Source organism: Sodiomyces alcalophilus (assembly GCF_042370955.1).
Source record: "Sodiomyces alcalophilus JCM 7366 unplaced genomic scaffold ACRALscaffold_6, whole genome shotgun sequence".
Classification (NCBI taxonomy): domain Eukaryota; kingdom Fungi; phylum Ascomycota; class Sordariomycetes; order Glomerellales; family Plectosphaerellaceae; genus Sodiomyces; species Sodiomyces alcalophilus.
The window spans coordinates 436,061-453,096 of NW_027263537.1; the positions used below are offsets into that span (position 1 = coordinate 436,061).

At 53.3% G+C, this 17,036-nt stretch overlaps 6 protein-coding genes and 1 non-coding gene across 7 annotated transcripts; 3 read left to right on the forward strand and 4 right to left on the reverse strand.

Annotated features, from left to right (window-relative positions):
• Positions 1-2,374: 2,374 nt before the first annotated feature.
• On the reverse strand, positions 2,375-2,457 carry ACRALDRAFT_t225. The gene has a single exon. It is a non-coding gene; the product is annotated as a tRNA-Lys (tRNA).
• Positions 2,391-4,558, reverse strand: ACRALDRAFT_1075925 (uncharacterized protein). Its single transcript, XM_071018448.1, has 2 exons — positions 4,229-4,558; positions 2,391-4,155 (listed from the first exon to the last, which is right to left on the reverse strand). The coding sequence occupies exon 2, from the start codon at positions 3,954-3,956 to the stop codon at positions 3,111-3,113; it is 846 nt and encodes a 281-aa protein (XP_070873028.1). The 5' UTR covers positions 3,957-4,155; positions 4,229-4,558; the 3' UTR covers positions 2,391-3,110.
• Positions 4,559-6,713: 2,155 nt separating this feature from the next.
• ACRALDRAFT_1075926 (uncharacterized protein) lies at positions 6,714-8,117 on the reverse strand. Its single transcript, XM_071018449.1, has 5 exons — positions 7,922-8,117; positions 7,824-7,850; positions 7,724-7,753; positions 7,542-7,632; positions 6,714-7,467 (listed from the first exon to the last, which is right to left on the reverse strand). Exons 1-5 carry the CDS (start codon positions 7,977-7,979, stop codon positions 7,338-7,340), a joined length of 336 nt encoding a protein of 111 aa, XP_070873029.1. The 5' UTR covers positions 7,980-8,117; the 3' UTR covers positions 6,714-7,337.
• Positions 8,118-8,967: 850 nt separating this feature from the next.
• ACRALDRAFT_1075927 (uncharacterized protein) lies at positions 8,968-12,527 on the forward strand. The gene is made up of 2 exons (XM_071018450.1): positions 8,968-10,514; positions 10,578-12,527. Exons 1-2 carry the CDS (start codon positions 9,345-9,347, stop codon positions 11,805-11,807), a joined length of 2,400 nt encoding a protein of 799 aa, XP_070873030.1. The 5' UTR covers positions 8,968-9,344; the 3' UTR covers positions 11,808-12,527.
• On the reverse strand, positions 11,902-14,468 carry ACRALDRAFT_209469 (uncharacterized protein; the record flags this gene model as incomplete). Its single annotated transcript, XM_071022678.1, has 20 exons — positions 11,902-11,911; positions 11,946-12,109; positions 12,146-12,226; positions 12,263-12,593; positions 12,802-12,829; positions 12,880-12,929; positions 12,979-13,012; positions 13,045-13,136; positions 13,187-13,259; positions 13,353-13,368; positions 13,398-13,467; positions 13,502-13,554; positions 13,604-13,689; positions 13,719-13,862; positions 13,900-13,954; positions 13,984-14,037; positions 14,066-14,161; positions 14,209-14,268; positions 14,323-14,389; positions 14,434-14,468. 20 exons carry the CDS (start codon positions 14,466-14,468, stop codon positions 11,902-11,904), a joined length of 1,599 nt encoding a protein of 532 aa, XP_070873031.1.
• Positions 14,469-14,526: 58 nt separating this feature from the next.
• On the forward strand, positions 14,527-15,723 carry ACRALDRAFT_209470 (uncharacterized protein; the record flags this gene model as incomplete). The annotated part of the gene is made up of 6 exons (XM_071022680.1): positions 14,527-14,547; positions 14,597-14,739; positions 14,832-14,902; positions 14,966-15,090; positions 15,186-15,298; positions 15,417-15,723. 6 exons carry the CDS (start codon positions 14,527-14,529, stop codon positions 15,721-15,723), a joined length of 780 nt encoding a protein of 259 aa, XP_070873032.1.
• A 110-nt stretch (positions 15,724-15,833) lies between these two features.
• ACRALDRAFT_2036033 (uncharacterized protein) lies at positions 15,834-17,036 on the forward strand (the record flags this gene model as incomplete). The annotated part of the gene is made up of 2 exons (XM_071020792.1): positions 15,834-15,929; positions 16,660-17,036. Coding segments are annotated over exons 1-2 (173 nt in total), but the record flags the coding sequence as incomplete, so codon positions are not given.

The following is a 17,036-nucleotide window of genomic DNA, read 5'->3' on the forward strand; positions in this document are numbered from 1 at the left end:
CCCTAAACTCAGCTATAATAAGACCTAAATCATAATATCACGGGAATCGTCTGCCTACCTAAAGGGGGAGTTATCTGCCTGTATGCCTTTTCCTGTGTGCCTTTTCCTGTGTGCCTTTTCCTGTGTTGCCTAGGTACCTAGGTACCTCGGAAAGTGTTGATAATTGATAAGATAAGGGAAATAACACGCTATACCTATGTACCTATGGTGATTTTATGTACTTGTACATACAAATTAGGTGTGATACATAGAGAGGTCGGGCGTCACGTCATTGGCCCACTAGTTACGGTCGTAGTAGTAGGACTTACGGTCGTTCCAAACAAGCCCATAATATATTTTTGGAACAAGACGATCAATCGGGTTAGGCTATCCCTTCTCCTGGGTCCGGAGGCACATGCAAGAAAGGAGGAGGGGCCGCTCGTGCTCCGTAGCGTCGTCGGTGGAAAGAGAAAATCGAGACCTTGGCACCGGCGGTGGTTCGGGTCTTCTCAGCGGAGTGACACGGGGTTTCATTACTCGGGCCCAGCCGGAACCCTTCCTCTGGCTCGGCGACTAACAGTCCAGCACGCCGTGCGACTCGGGTTTCAATATGCCCCTGAATCCATCCGATACAGTCTGGACCAGCCAGCAGAGCTGCGACCCTTTTTGTAACCCGTAGCCCCTGGTTTTCCCCGCAAACCATGTAACGTGGTTTGATTCCCAAGCTTCATGTTCTTTTCCCCGGGTAGCCTGTTAATCGTCTTTGGTTCTACCAACCGAACGCGGGGTTACAACGTACGTTGTACTGCGATGACAATGGACACATGATAACACAGGGGTTCACTTGCCTGTTGATCTTGCACTATTTTCGACTGCATCTTGGCAGGGTAGTAGTCGGTAGAATCGTGTTGGGCGAGTCCTTCCGAATCCATCTCCGAATCATGAAGCAAGCGTAAGGCGCAGCTCCTTGTTACTGCAACGAGTCGTTTCGGCCCAAGGAGTCCAAGTAATTTCTTTTTCACAGGTTCAACTCCCATACCAAGTATGGAGGTCAATGTACAGGTGTCTGTATTCTTGACAAGAGTCATGTGTGGGCAGGGTTTTGATTTTTGTTTGGGAGGAGAAGGGGAAAAGGGGAAACGAAGTCTACGGCCATGCCAGTCAGTGCTGACACTCGACAGCCTCTCATTCCAGGATGTGCCTGGTTTGAATCTTGATGCATAGTCTTGTATCAGATGTCGAACAGCGTGAAGCCGTAGGATGTTAAAACTACTACATGATGACGGGACTAGCCAGGTCACGGACACGAGGGAATCATGGGCAGGCAGCTCTTGCTTTCAACTTTTAAGCCCTAAACCGAAAAACCAACTCCAAAGAGCATTCTGTCCAAGTAATGCATTTCATCATGCCATGGAATAGAGGGACGGATACTTAACCCCGGATTGTAGAAAAGAGAGAATCCAACTCGGCAAAGTCAAAAGGCCTATTGTTATGATTCTGTTGCTGTTGATTCATACGGAGACTGATGAAAGATCAGCCCCGGCCCGATTGAGATGTCTGTCTTCAGCAAGCCCAAACACGAAGATGCTATGAAGCTTTCGGCTTTGGCTGTTGTCACTACCGCTACTGCTGTCACGACTGATCGTTGGGACAACCGGTGCAGTGGATTAGTATAAGGACGACAAGTGATCATGGAAAATGACTCCACGGCACAGAAAGCCCTTGTTGGCGCCCTTGGTATCTTTGGGTTTGGGCCAGAATCCCGCAGACTCGCCGTCGTCACATTGAAAATACAGCACGATACCGCAAATTGAGCTGTGAATGTACCCGTTTTCCCCTATCCCTTACAGCTACATCCCTTACAGCTACTGATCCTCATTCTCACACCTGGGAAACGCATCAAGCTGCTGGCTGCTTCTTGTCGAGTCCCTGCTGCTCCCGTCCGTTCAAGCTAGCAGCAGTGCCATGTTCTGGAAGCTTGAAGGAAAACACACACTCTGCCACATCCTCAACGTCCGCATTTGGGCCGAGTCGAGATTTGGATCGATGGCCATCATTGCGGCATAACCCTCTCGGTTCATGGTCTGCGCTGTTCCCTCGGAGATGCTGGTCGTCAGCATGGCGCTAAGCGAAAAAAAGAAAGAAATATCGCAGTCGGCCCGTGGCCACCATAGTCGACTGTCTCGTAGAACTGGGCTTTGTTCTTTGTCAGACCCACGACGGCGTGTTTGCTGGCCGTGCGCGCCGGGCCAGTCTTGACAAGTAGTAGCAGTGTTCTTGTACGTCGGGGATCTCTGAATAAAGTCCTCCTTTGCAAGACAAGTAAATACAGTGTTTATACAGTTCTCGCACCCAAAGAGCCGAGAGAACTAACGCAGAAACAGCAAAAAGAGATCGCTCAGCGTGGGGCTCGAACCCACGACCTTGAGATGATGCAGTTGTAAAAGTCTCACGCTCTTCCAACTAAGCTAGCCGAGCTGCCCTTGATTGTGCGAGCCTTGAACCGCAGAAGATGGCGGCTGAGTCGGTATTGATGAAAGGCGCCTGCCTTCTTCATCCACCGGCACCCTGGTTGGGAAACCGATTTATAGGGCTTTAAAAGAGAGGACGGTCGCGAAGAGAGTCATGACCATCGACGGTCGGTCCGGTCTGTTTGAAGGAACTTTGACGACGAATTGTGGACGTCACATTCGGATTGCTCTGCCGTGTCCCAACTCGATTGCTCGGATTTCGGACAAACAACAAGCCGTACACAGACTCGACATGACCTTCCCCTAGGTACCTAGGTACTTCGTATTGGACCAAATACGTCACAAGACCGAGCTTTTCGCAGTATTCTCCTTCTTACGGCGAGATGAACCTGTAAAGATGATTCGACAACTGGTAGGGAGCAAGGTACGACAAAGGGCGCCTCTCTTGGTTTGGTGAGGCCGCGTTTCCTTGATCTCTTGTTCGATGACTCGCGTGCTTCGGTGTCGGTTGTAATACTTTGATCGATGGCTGGTGCGGCGACAAATCGGGCGACCTCGCGGAGATGCTGAAGGGTCCCTGCAACTCGATGGATCTCCATATGGCCGTCAGACGTATTGCATGTCGGAAATTGCTGTCTACCGCAGACAGTCAAAAATCAGTCAGCCAAACACCAAGCTGACGCCCATCTCGTCAGCCACACGGCGCCAGCCCGTTGAGCCTGGATCAGGGCATTGACCATCCCCAACAGCCGCCAGATCTCTCCTACGCCAGACTTCAAGCACGAGCTCCCATGCCCTGCCCAAGTTGACCGACCCGCGGAATGCCGTCTCCACGGCGGAAAAAGCCTGCCTCGCCATGCCCCGATCTCGCGGCTCGGTCACCTCACTCGCCCCAAGAAGCAAGGGCCAAAGTAGCCCGGCCCCGCTGACACTTCGGTCTCCTGGTCCTTGCATGCCGGCCGTCGTCGAAGCAGCAACACAGTACCATATCGCCGATTGCGCATGTCGCACCACTGCTTCTTGGACCTGTGCCGTACCAGTGCCTGTATTAGCCGCGCCACTCAGCCGGAGGAGCATAACCAGTGCGCCATGCTTATAGGCCAGCGCCCGCCCGGCATCGCACCGGGCACGTGCGACGTCCGTTTCGGAGGCGTCGGGCGGGCCATCCACGATGCGGTTCGCGAGAGTGTACCCGAATGGCAGTCGCGGTTCCCAGGCAGATATGGCCTGTTCTATGGCGCGGTAATTCGTTTCGTACTCGACGCGCAGAACCGCTGCTTTAGATGTCTGGGATGCCATGCTGGCATTGTCAAGCTCTTGTTTGAGGACGGCGAGTTCGGCGAGACGGTGGAGAGTAGCGAGCAGATCCGGGGCCGGACTAATGACGAGAGGCGGATCCGCATACTCGGGAGAGGGTGGAGTTGCTGGGGAGGAGGGCTGGGAACGGCGTGAGCAGGTAGTCGGGGCCGGGGAGAGAGGGGGTACGCTAGTTGCCAGGGCGTTCATAATATCGAAGTGTCGGAATGCCTGGGAGAAGAAGGGTGTTAGCGAGGAATGAAAAACAACTGCAAGGTAAGCGTCGAACCCCCAATACCTGGTCGAAAAGTCTCGAGAATGACGTGTCCATGGACGACTTTGAGCACAGTATTGGCCATGCTTGCTGGAGATGCTGAGCAACAAGATTCGAAGACCCCTTCTGAGACAACTGCCCATGACAATACTGTTAGCACGTGGGCATGAACGGAGGGGAAGCGCTGGAGGAGCATCCACTGTCTCACCACTTCGTAATACAGCAACAGCAATAATGTGGCCAGCGCCTGATCCCGAGCCCACTCCTCGTCGAGCCGTGCCACAAGTGGCAGTCCGACGAGTGCCTGGCTGTGAAACAATGCGTGGTCGCACGTAGTCCCAACACTGGTCCGGACCATGTGTAAACCGGCCAATGCACAAGCCGCGTCCCTGACGGTGCCACTGCTATAGCAAAGGGGCAGGACAAGTTCCGTCATGTGACTTCCGGAGCCTCCAAAGAGGTCGAGAGACACTACATTGCCGAAGTAATTCAACAAGGCGTTTGGATTCGGGGGTGGATCGGGTGCCTGAAGGTTGGGCGTCGTCCATCCAGAGGTGGCGGACGGACTGGCGGCAGTCCAACTTGCGCCGCTCGCCTGGACGTCACAGATTTCATGACCCGGCGCAGGGTGTGATATTGGCACGGTCGTCGGCATCTCGTTCCAGTCGGTTTGTCCGGCGGCCGTCCCTGTACCCACGTCTTGGAAAAGAGGCCATGGCAAGGGATCCTCGCTGATACCAGGGCTCCAGGCCAAGGAAGAAACAGTCTCCGTCCGCGCTCCCGAGACCGGGGTGGGGATATCGAGGGATGGATAGCTCAGCGGGTAGGTATTCTCGCGCAGCGCGCCGTCGTCGAGGCCCAAAATGGATGGAGATGTGGTTACGGTAGAGTCTGATATAGAGCCGTCCGTGGTCAGCCCAGCCCAATTGTCCGGGAGGAAAGAATGATCGTCTTCGGGACCATATGCGACTGCAGAGCCTTGTTGTTGCTGGGCCGCCGCGAGTGCGCCCGTCGCCTGTGCCGCTGCGCTGGAACCGTCTCGTGGCGAATCTGCCGGTGCACTGAGGGCCGTGGGTGACGGGACGGTGAACTTGGTTGTGCGCTTTTTCCTGGGCTTGATGGGCTCGTAGGTGCACTCGACGCCGAACTGGAGACATCGGGCACATGACGGCTTGTCCTCGGAACATTTCTTTCTCTGCGCAGCATGTAATGTGTTAGGGAAGATTACTCGAAGTGAACGGTGGCATCGAACCTTGTCTCGGCTAGTTGATGGTCAGCTGTGCTGTCTCTGATGGCCAAGCTAAGGAGATGCGGACTCACCAGTACTTGCAACCTACGAGACGGACATTGTCAGCCTAGACAAAGCAGACTGGAAGGTACAGGATCGAAAATTGGCGACTCACCCGCTCTCGATCGAGTCCTGGTCGGCTTGGGCTGAATGGGTTTGGTGAATAGCATGTTTCTATACTGGGCGGATAGGTCTGTTCCCTGCGGTTTCCCGCCAGAACTGGCATTCCCCGTTTCGCAACTGTCTCCGAGCACGTCCATTGAAAGACTCAGTCACGTTGAAGAGATGGGAGAGCTGATGGGTGGCGGCAGAGAGGTTATTGCACTGCTAGATCTGCGAGCACAGGCGAAAGAGGGACACGAAAAGATAAGTGGAAGAACAGTCGCATCCTTTCACTTTTGAGTCCAAGTTCAAGAAGGGAGAGGAGGAAGGAAGCACATGACAAGATTTCCCCGACTCCTACCCAGGCAATGTGGTAGATGAATTAGGAGGGTCAGGACAGGAGCGAGCGCATGCGATGGGCGTCGCTGTGCGAGTTCATCTTTAGGAGGGAATATCCTTGTCCTAATGGCCGGCGCGCGTGGGCAAGTCAGCTTGTCCCGGGGTCCATGGGCTTCAACGACAGCTAGGGCGCGTTTTCTGCCCATGTTGCTTAGATCAAGTGGATGGACGATGCGCATGCGGTCCGGCAGCTGTAGGCTTTGGATGCTTCTGATTGCTGGAGGCGCGGTGTTCTCCACGGACCCTTCTTTCACATGGTTGAAGCCGAAGTCCCGATCATCTCGGCACTGGGGAAGAGCTTCTTCATGACAAGGTCGATGGACTGATGGGTTCGTTGCTTATTCCCTGTCTGTCCAATTGAGGGTTTCCTCGACTCAGAGGCAGGGTTCATTCAGGTTTGGACCCTCAGTCCGTCGGGTTTCCTGTCCTCTGATTGTTCGTCATTTCCCGAGGATCTGGCCTCGTTCTGGGGGGAGTACCGTAAGGGCGACATTTGTATCGTCCTGTTGGGTAGAGTCTTCATACAAATGGAGTCCAGGGGTGGTAAATCCGGAGAGAGAGAAAGGAAGAGGGGGCGGCCGGCGGGTTTCGGTGTCGGTCTTGGAGGCCTGTGATTCGGCGAAATCAATCGGCACTGGTATCCCTGATGGAATACTCCATCTCGAGAATCATCCCCGTCTCGCCCCAGTTCCACCACTCTTGGGGTAGTAATATTGGCACCAGACTCACGCTAAGAAGGCAAGACGGAAAGAACGAGAGGAGACGTGCCAAAGGAACTCATAGTCGTGGGAGATACTGTTCCTTTACCTCTATTGTTCCGCCACACTGAGTACGCCCAGATTGGCGCAACATTAGATCGTACGTCAAGCAAGGGGCATTTGCACCTCAAAGGTATAGGAGTAGGTTGCAAAGCAAAGCAAAAAGTTGATCAATGGAGGGTCGAAACCGCGAACGGAGACGAGTAGACTGTCACGTTGTTGGACTATCCGGAATTTGCCGACGCGTTCAACTCTCAATACCAGTAGGCCCAGGATAGGATTCTACCAGGCAGCCACGGTCCAGATCGATCCTTTTTATAAACTGCCACCATCGACACAGTCGCTCGGCGAACACATTCGGCGGTCTCGGAAAAAAAGTCCGTCGTCCTTTACCAAGGTAAAGCGGCGCCTGAATGAACAAGGCCGTTTTCAGTCCGGAGACAGCTCAGTCTTCCCGCCATCCATTCGCAGGTCTGGCCCAGGCTGGAAAGAATGTAGACCGCATGATAGAACAGAATAATCAGCGTGGAAAACATGGTATACTGACGCGACAAGGAAAAGAAACGGATGAAGATGCAAGATCTCGTCAAGATCCCATTCTCCCTTATCGTTCAATCATGAGGCTGGCCAACAAGCACTTCTAATATACACTGACGCCTCGAGAGCGGCCGGCTGGCAGCCTGCACAAGCGCCCCCCCTCGAGGCGGACTCGGTGACAATGTTGATACACACCCCGGCTCTAAGCGGGTTCGAACCCTGTCGGGCGGCGACTACTGGGGTTTGGGACGTTGCAGGGCCGGGTGAGACATGATGAAGGGCCGCCTCTGAGCTTGCCGGAACGCGGCTTCGGCGATGGGGGACGTATCGGTTCGAATAACACTGCCGACTGCCATGAAGAAGCTAATAGGGCGAAGCAGGAGAGGTCAGCAGGACAGCGCAATAGATTTGACTCGTAGGAGTAGAGCAGAACGAACCCAAAGGTGGATCCCGATCCAAGCATGTATTGTCCGATGGTGCGCATGATGCCGTTCGGCCCGGCACCGTACCGGAAGACACTATAAGTTCCTGCAGGGGGGCCAATGTCAGTTCGCACGGCAGACAAGAGGCCGGGAGGCTGGAGTGTCCAGTCCGAAGTCAAAGGGCAACTAGGCCGTACCGAAGATAAAGCCCATGATGGCTCCGACGGCTGTGTCCCGAGGTCAGCGAACAAGCCCAGCACAAGAGGCGAGGGACAAGAAGATTGGGGAAATACATACAACCGCCCATCATTGCACCCATTTTGACTAGAAGCCCGAGAGTCAGTGGTTGTGGTCCAGAAGAGTCCAGTCGCGTTCCCGGAGGAGGGCAATCGTACACTTGTCGAAGTTCGAAGGACCGACGTGGCCGCCATGCTGAGCTGGTACGGGAGGCATTGTTGTTTATCGCAAATGACAGCGCGCGTATTCCGATGTATACCGGGTGACAGACACCGTACGTCTCGTTCGGGGGGTTGACACAGGACAATGATGGCGTAGGAAGGGCGAGCAGAAACGCAGCAAAGCTTTGGAGGCTGCAGTCGCATCGGGACCAAACTGGGATAAAAGCTTCCGTTCCGAGGAAAAGCATGTCACGTGATATTAGCATGAGCAGTCTGGGGAGTGGGGTCGGAGTACAGTTTGAGAATTTTGAATGAATCTATTGGATACTGTGCCAGAACCCAGGCACGTGACTATAGATTGGGTGCATGAAAGTATTCCAGACATGCGTGCTATTAAGTCTGGCTGTCTCTTTATAGGCCATGGAATCTAGAATGAGGAACCGGGTATTCACGAGTCAAAAAGCAGGTGAAACTTGTCAAGCCATTTGCCAGTTTTGATGAATAGGCATTCTATACCTACGAAGTACCTAGGTAGGTAAGCTTGGGAGGCTGTATTGCGATCCTCTTGTACTGGCTCGTGAGCAGAGGTACAAGTACACGTACTGTCCCCAACTCAGCACAGTGTTGGCTCCTTAAGCGCTTAGTGAGAATGGAGAATAGCCACTGAGTCTCTGTATTTCCTAAAGACTACCGAAGGGACGAGTAAGAGCACGAAGAGAAGGGTGTGAAATGCATTTTGTTTCCTCTTCTTCGTTGAAACCCATCCTAAAACAACGTGATTCACTGAGCCTGACGCTGGGCTTCCACCTTGTCTTCGCTCTGTTTCGTTTTCATTCACACGTCATAGTCTTTCCAAGTCCTATACACACTGTGCCACTGTGGTCAGGTTCACGCAACCCCCTTTTGGGCCCCCTTTGCAGTTGGTCTTTGGGGCCCGTGCTTAACCACCCGCCCGCTTCTATTGAACGGGCCACCTCTCTCCACTCTCCACTTGGACGTGACAACTACATGTAGTACGACCGAACTTTTTTCTTTTTCTTTTTCCCTTTCGCATCGATTCGGTCGCCAGGTTCAGCCAAATTCCGTCATTCGGCCTTCGTCCAGCGTTTCGCAACATCCTTGCGGATCTGGCCCTTCTAACCAGTCGCGGCGGCCGATCAAGATCGATTGATCACTGTCCTTTTTCTTCCCCATTTGCTTGGCTGTCGATTTCTCCTCGAACTTCGACTGGAGGAGGTAGTTGACGTCGACGCCGACGACGACGACAAGTCCGTCCGTCCTCGTCCTTCCTCTCCTCTTCTGCTCGCCTCCTTTTTACTGTTTCGACCGTCGGCTTTCAACACTTCTACAAACTTGTGGAACCTGACTGCACAACTCGTCTCGCCTCGCACCGCCAGGCCTTACGCAACCACCGTTCCTCATGACAGCCGTGGCCAATCCTCCGTCCTTCCAACAGCTCAACCGGTCGGCATGGAACGTCAGTAATGGTCAGGATCTCGACTCGATGAACTCCGACGACGTCAGAGGCATGTTCCTGTCCCGGAAACCGATGCAGCGCACCAACTCTTCCTCTTCTATATCATCAACCTCCTCTGCTTCCTCCACCACCACCATCTCGACCAATACTTCCTCTCATTCCAATGGAGCTCCGGCCTCGACCAACTTGGACGTGAACACCTGGTCCAACCCTGCGGCCAGGAAGCGTCCCCAGCTCAAGGGCCCTTGGCCCTCGGGCAAATCTGACGCGCCCCTTGACCTTGGCCGCATGCCCCCCGGCCGGTCTCCTCCCAACGGTATCAACGGTATCAACAACAACAACATCAGTGCCAACGGCAACCTCAACGGCGGTATCAACGGCGGACCGATGCCCCCTGGCCAGGGCCAGCCGTCCATCATGTCCCAACAACAAATGGTGGCCCGGCCCATGGCCGAGCCCATGCCCGGCGGGCAACCCGTTCTCTACCTATTATCGCTGAACGGTACCTTTGAGCGCAAGACTATATCCGTCCCTTTTTACCCAGAGAGTATGCGCATCGGTCGTCAAACCAATCCAAAGACGGTTCCCACGCCTGCCAACGGGTTCTTCGATAGTAAAGTGCTCTCAAGACAGCACGCCGAAATCTGGGCGGATCGCATGGGCAAGATCTACATTCGCGACGTCAAGTCATCCAACGGCACCTTTGTCAACGGCACTCGCCTGTCCCAGGAGAACCGCGAGTCCGAGCCGCATGAATTACAGACCGGTGACCACCTGGAACTGGGCATCGATATCGTCAACGAAGATCAGAAAACTGTCGTCCATCACAAAGTCGCTGCCAAGGTCGAGCACGCCGGCTTCGTCAGCGCCTCCAACAATATTCTCGACCTGAACTTTGGTGATCTCGACCCGGCAAACGGTACCGCCATGCTGGGGTCTTCGCAGGTCGGGCTGTCTCTTCGTGGCAGGCAAGGAAGTAATGCCACTCTGGCAGCTAACGGGCGTGGCTTGTCCGCTGCCGGTGCCCATGGCTCGCAAATGGCCGGCGGTGCGGGTCGCGGGTCATTCCTCCTGGCCTCTGTCACTTCCGAACATATTATAAAAAGACTCCAAGTAGGCCTTTCCTTGCCCCCCCACTCTTATGCTGGGTCCATGACACTGACATGTCCTCTGCAGAACGAGATGCGGAATGCGAAGCTGCAGTCCCAAGATCTGGGACGTACGGGCCAATTCATCAGCACGCTACTGTCTAAGCACGACGTCAAGGACCTCGAAAAGCCCGAAGTACCCGAACCGCCTAGACCGCTTGTTAACGGTAACCCGGTATCCTTCCGCTCCGACGCCAAGGCCCGATTTTCCGACCCCCCGGCGCCTCCGCCCCAACAGCCTCTACCGGAGAAACCCGATGTGCCTCCACTGAAGCGAGGGGCAATGGATCGACCCAGATCGCAGACGAGTGCGTCGCCCGTTCGCACAGATAACATGAGCCAGATTCTACAGCTCACCGAAGCGCTGGGCAACACCCGGAGAGAGCTCGACTCCCAGACGGCACGCATGAGAGACCTGGAAGAGATGCTTCAGAAAGAACGCGAAGCCAGGGAACTCGCCGAGGACTTGGCTCGGAGACTGGAAGACACGGCCATCAGCAAGGACGTGGACGGGGTTGGCCTTGCTGACGTGGACGGGGCGCCAAAGGCCAACGGCACGGACGGTCTCCTGGAGGAGGCGGCGTTTGAACCACCTCGCGAGGGGCAGCCCGAGTCGGTCGACGTTGAGATGACCGATGCCGACACGATTACGGAAGAGGCACCACCACCACCACCACCACCACCCGTGGAGAGCGTGGATACCGTTGCCGCACAGTTCCAGGCCAAGATTGATGCCATGGTCTCGGAGATATCGGAACTTCGGCAGCAGATGGAGGCATGGAGAGCACGATGCGAGACGGCCGAGGCGGAGAGAGATGCCGACCGACAGTCGCTGGCTGACATGGTACTCAAGATCCGGAAAGACGAGGAGGCCAGGCAAGCTGCCGCGGAGGCAGAGGCCCAGTCGCGGTCGTCGTCGCGCCGTGGTCGCAATCCTAGTCGCAGCGGCAGTGGGAGCCGCAGTCGCAGTCGCGGAAAGAGCGCCGAAGAAAACCGCGGGGCAGCTCACGACCAAGCGTCCTCGGAGGCAGGGAAGCCGCAGCCACAAGACGAGGATTCGGATGAGGACCCATCGGACAAACCCACACTGTCCCGGGCCAACACCGTCACCCCGAACTCGGTACCTACCTCTACCCTTTCTCGACGGCAATTGCTGCTGGAAGGGATTCCTTATGCCTCAATGTTGGGCGTGGTCTTGCTAGGCATGGGCGTGATGGCATACATCAATGGCTTGGAGCCCCCTCGACCTAGCGAATGATGGGTTACAGGCCAGGGCTGCCCATCCCTCCCCATGCGACCGTGTGCTCGCACGTATTTTCTTTTTTTTTTATTCCCAGCATAATCCAAGCGCTTTACATGATTCTGATGAAACTCCAGCAACGAGCGACCCCCACACGTCCGCTCCCTGACAACGACGCATCGACGTTTTTTTCCCTTTGTACTGATATACTTTCTTGTCTTGTACAACCCGGCCGACATGAGCATTTGGGATGCGCCCATGTTTTTTTGGTTGTCCTTGGGAGGATGAATAACCAGGCAGCGGTCAGCAGAGTTGGCGACCTGCGGCGTTCATTTGTTTTATATTTTCTTCTGCACAATTGACAGCCTCTTACTATGAGCTCCTCTGGTACCGTGATGGGAAACGGCTGGGGGAATGTCGCTACACCGAAGAAGTGACTGATCATTTTCAATGGCATTGAGCCGACCTCAAACCTTTTCGGTGCCGGGGACAGGAGAGAGCTTGGGCTCCGGTTGGGATACTGCAGATATCTTCCCAGCTGCCTTGACCAGGTTACCTACATACCCTTTCCTTGGGCGAATGAATCCTGGGTCATGACCTAAAGATGAAAGACGGGGAATGACGTGAATGCCATCTCGGTCGGTATGGGGGATAGACAATACATGTTGTATTAGGAGGCACATAAAAAAGGGAGTAGCCATTCTCTTCTGGTGATGTCTATGCAAACGCCGTTCTACCGATTTGCCAGTGTGCATGTAACTTGACGTAGAACTGTAAATAGGTACCCTGCATTGCGACAAGCTCCTAGGTGGTTAGCAAAGCACTGCAAATCGCTGACGTTTTATTTATTTGTTTTTCCTTTCATTCCTGTCTTCTCTTTTTTTTTTTTTTTTTTTTTTTTTTCTTTCCTGAAGGGATTTTGGAAGCCTTTATTTTCATTCTGCTTTCTCCTTTTAATTTCTTCTTTCAATTCTCAATATCTTTTCTCCTTGCAAACCAATATAATACGCACATGACAACTGGATCCTGGCTAACAAGAACTGGTCCCCATGTCATACTCGACACGGTGTTTTATTTTATTTTCTGTTACTGTTTTCTGAATCCTTTCCCTTGGACGAGGCTACAAGAAAATTGCCTGACCTCATGCACAGGTCAAACAAATCCACCAAGTGCTGATTGTCAAAACAACGCTGCCGTTACGATAGACAAGCTGGCTGTCCATTCTGGCATTCCGTTCCAGAAAGCTACTCTACACTCATCCGCTTTTCTTCATCGGTGTCTTCCTCATCTTCCTTACCAGGCTCTAGGAAGCTTTCTTCGCAAGGCACAAGTTGAAAAGACTGGCACCTGGGACCACCTCCAGCGTAGAGGAAGTGATGGATATCTCTAATTCTCACCGCTTCTTTATGTTGACAGAGAAAGGATGGTACGGGGGATGATTCTGAAGAGAAACGAACACAAATGCATTCCCTTGCCATGTCAACCAGTTCCCCATCAACACGCGGACCGTCACCGACGACTAGGAGACCACTTTACTTGCTCAGGTCATCGATTAAATCTAACTAGATGAAGTGAACATCTACAGCGTGTTACAGACGATACACGGACATTCTGGTCTGAAATTCCCAACGCGATGGTCTCCGCCCACATGTCTCCAATGCTCCATATACGCACAATGCTGTGTTACATCTGTTTTACATCGCTGCAGAGACTCCAAGCAAGGTAGCAAGTATGTTGTTTGCTTATTTCTTTTCGTCCTTGTCTCCTACAGCCCGTGATTGCGCCATCCGGGCCATCCCGGCAGGGTGTCATACTGTATACAATAGGTATGGAGTGGCGCTGACGCATTGCAGATAGTTGGAAAGGTTCAGCCTCCAGACATCACCGACAGGAGCCATGGCTCAGTAAGTGTGGTGGAAGCTCATAAACCGGGTCCTCGGTGTTCTGACCTTTTCTGGGAAGCATGTGACTGTTTCAGTTCAACGCATACTACCTCTTGAAAGGGGCAAAAGCCATCGACTAGCTCGACCTGGTCGTAGTGGAGGAGAGGGAGGAAGAGGCGGATCCATGCCCCTCGAACATAGACAACACCAGCAACAACCTCACACACGATGAGCTTCCTCCAGACTTGGCTGAAACTCAATGGGAATAGATTTACTCGAGGGCTGGTGTGTCGGGACCATGTGATATCAACAATGGGGCAAGGACTCCAGTCGAGGCCATGAAAGGAAAGAGGAAGTGAACGAGGCTATTAACGCCACCGACAGTAGCCCGACTTGTTCCGCGCCATCCCCGAGCTCATGGAACGCCAACATGAAGATGAGATGGTGGCTACCCGCCAGGAAGCACGATGTGGTGATACTGAGTAAATGCTCCGAAAGCACGTGTCTAAATATTGCTGACCTAGACAGTATACCACATAGTGCATGATGCGAGAAGTCTGGTTGGGTTTGTCTTCAATCAATAGGACCGAGATGGACTCGGAAATAGCTTCATCGCCCATCGAGAGCCGGCCACATCATGTATGGCAGACGTCCTGCAGAATTTGGATCAAAACGATGAGATTGATAGGCGACGCAACGAGGACGTTGTGGGTTAGACTGTGGGGTGCATCGGCCCACGTTATTATTTCCGATAAGCCGACCGGGCCGTCAGGGTTCCCAGGAACAGATTCTCCATTTCGCAACATTATACTTTCCACACAAGATATCGGTGTAATAAGTAAGTCGCGTCTACCATGACTCTTGCTTGTGGCTTGGTGTGGCTGACACGGCAACCGAAACAGGGCCGTGAAAATGATTGGCCAGATATCCCCCGAACGTTATTTCCAACTTCCCCTCTACGACGCAGATCAGCGGGAACGTGCATTAGCTTCCCGGCTTTGCCCAGACGACACCTCTCGGGACATCCAGGCCACCACACATCGCGTGCCATATCATGGCGTTCGTAGGTTTGTCAAATAGTTCAACTATTTGCTTTAGGATTTACAGATACTAACGTGTGATTTAGTTGATGTTGATCATTGAATTTGTCGTTTGGCAGCAAACGGGAAGGTGATTATTGCTTCCCACTGGCGCCAGGGCAAATCTCCAACGTCGTGAGCAAACATGCTAGTCAAAGGTCGGCCAAAGATGCCTTGATCAAAATCATAAAACAACATCACTATACCGGATGAGGCCCAGAGAATCGACTACTGATTCTCGAGATAGACTCTAATTACACTTTATCAACTCTCTCTTTCGCCGTCGACGATGGAGTATATTACAATCTACACACAAAAAGCCTCAAACATGATCCATGCGTCTACCGGGACAGGAGACGGATATATCGGAGATATTAAAGTCAAAGCTAGATTTACACCAGCTACAACCTTATCAACTGCCCATTGCCACTGAGTCGAGGTCAGCCGAGGTCACGATCTCACGTCGAGAAAGCTACTATCAAACTATCAAATCCGAAGAACCAAGCCACCGGGACCCGGAACGATTGATCGCAGCCGCGAGTAACGAGTTGGCGTAGCGACCCATTCATCTAAAACAGGAATTATTATACCAGACCTTCCACCACATGCCGATATCATGCGACTATACTTACTATACTTCACATGCCACTCCAATTATCACACAGAAAACAAGCCCTCGGAGCATCGCGTACTTCATGCCAACTATTATGGCTTCCAATGGCCAATGACAGAGGCCACACATTGGACAAACCTTACTACATACCTCAGTCCTACATATTATCCACAAAGGTGTCCGACGCCCAACTTGACGTCCTGGAGCCGATAGACGACGCCTCGCCATATCGTTGCCACCACCGGGCCTATCCACCACATGCCGCGCAAAAGATAGAGTTCATGACGCATACTTTTGACGGTCATGCCGTCCACAAGGGTGCGCAATTCCCAGCAACCTTAAAAAAACGTCCACGTTGACCGGGTGTCCAGGGTAATTTCGTCCAGAGGGGTCCGCGAAAATAATCTATAAGTATAGGGCCTCCCTCGCCGGTGCGAAGCACCTCCCTCTCTCTTTCTTCTTCGTCCGTTTTTCGTGCTAGCTCGCTTGCGATTTTTATCAACAGCAAAGTTATTATCGATCAACAGCGTCTTCATAGCAATGGCTCCGTCCAAAGCTATGTCGTGTAAGTTGTTTTTCACTTTGTCTTTGCTCGCGCTGCCCTCCTCTTTTTACCTGACACTTGCCCTTTCCTCATCCTTTTTTCTGTCGTCGTCGTTGTCGTCGTCGTTGTCGTCGTCGTCGTCGTTGTCGTCGTCGTTGTCGTCGTCGTCGTCGTCGCCGTCGTCGTCTTCCCTCGAGAAGTCTCGATTTTCTCCATGTCATCTTGTACACTTTCCTACCTCCGACCATGACTGCCATCACAACACTTTACCTGGCCATCATCAAGCGATGTCATCCTTCAGCACTCTGATAACACATCTCTGTCTCCTTTTTCCCTGTCTCCTTTTTCCCTGTCTCCTTTTTCCCTGTCTCCTTTTTCCCTGTCTCCTTTTTCCCTGTCTCCTTTTTCCCTGTCTCCTTTTTCCTCATCTTATTCTTCCGCATCTTCCTCTTCCCCGTCTTCCCTTTCCCCATATTCCTCCTCCCCGTCTTCTTCTTCCCCGTCCCCCTTTTCCATGTCCCCCTTTTCCATGTCCCCCTTTTCCATGTCCCCCTTTTCCATGTCCCCCTTTTCCATGTCCCCCTTTTCCATGTCCCCCTTTTCCATGTCCCCCTTTTCCATGTCCCCCTTTTCCATGTCCCCCTTTCCTATGTCGTCTTTTCCCCGACCTTTTCACTTTGCCTTGTCACCCCCACACACCATCCATCTCCATCACTTGCTCTTCAGCACAACTCATACCCTCTCCCACCAGATCCCGGTTCGCAGCGAAACCTTTCCGCGGTGGCTTCTTCGAAAGACCGTCTTGCTCTGCGCCAGCAAGCGGCTATCGAGAAGCACTACGCCCGGCTTGGTCGAGCTCAACCAACAGCGCCGTCTCACCCTAACCCCGTGGGACGTAAAACGACAACTCGCACCCTTCCGCCCGGTGCACCCCGTCACGTCAAGGACAACGCGAAGCCGGTCAGGGAGCCATCGCGTTCGGCGAAATCGAAATCTTCTTCGGCGAAGTGCTAGAGGCATCAACCTAGGAAGCTCGACAAAGCTGAACACGGCCAGCTCTCGGCGGTCTCTTCAAGTCTTGGCAAGTCCTCGTCCGGCGAGGGCTCCACCTCCCAGTGGGCTGACAAG

Bases quoted from the DNA above. Each gene is read 5' to 3' on its own strand.
- ACRALDRAFT_1075926 (XM_071018449.1), bottom strand. From the start codon at position 7,979: ATGCCTCCCGTACCAGCTCAGCATGGCGGCCACGTCGGTCCTTCGAAC. The intron at 7,633-7,723 runs GTACGGCCTAGT...GCCCCCCTGCAG, and splicing joins CATCATGGGCTTTATCTTCG to GAACTTATAGTGTCTTCCGG. The intron at 7,468-7,541 runs GTTCGTTCTGCT...TCGCCCTATTAG, and splicing joins GGATCGGGATCCACCTTTGG to CTTCTTCATGGCAGTCGGCA.
- ACRALDRAFT_1075927 (XM_071018450.1), top strand. From the start codon at position 9,345: ATGACAGCCGTGGCCAATCCTCCGTCCTTCCAACAGCTCAACCGGTCG. The intron at 10,515-10,577 runs GTAGGCCTTTCC...TGTCCTCTGCAG, and splicing joins ATATTATAAAAAGACTCCAA to AACGAGATGCGGAATGCGAA.
- ACRALDRAFT_1075925 (XM_071018448.1), bottom strand. From the start codon at position 3,956: ATGAACGCCCTGGCAACTAGCGTACCCCCTCTCTCCCCGGCCCCGACT.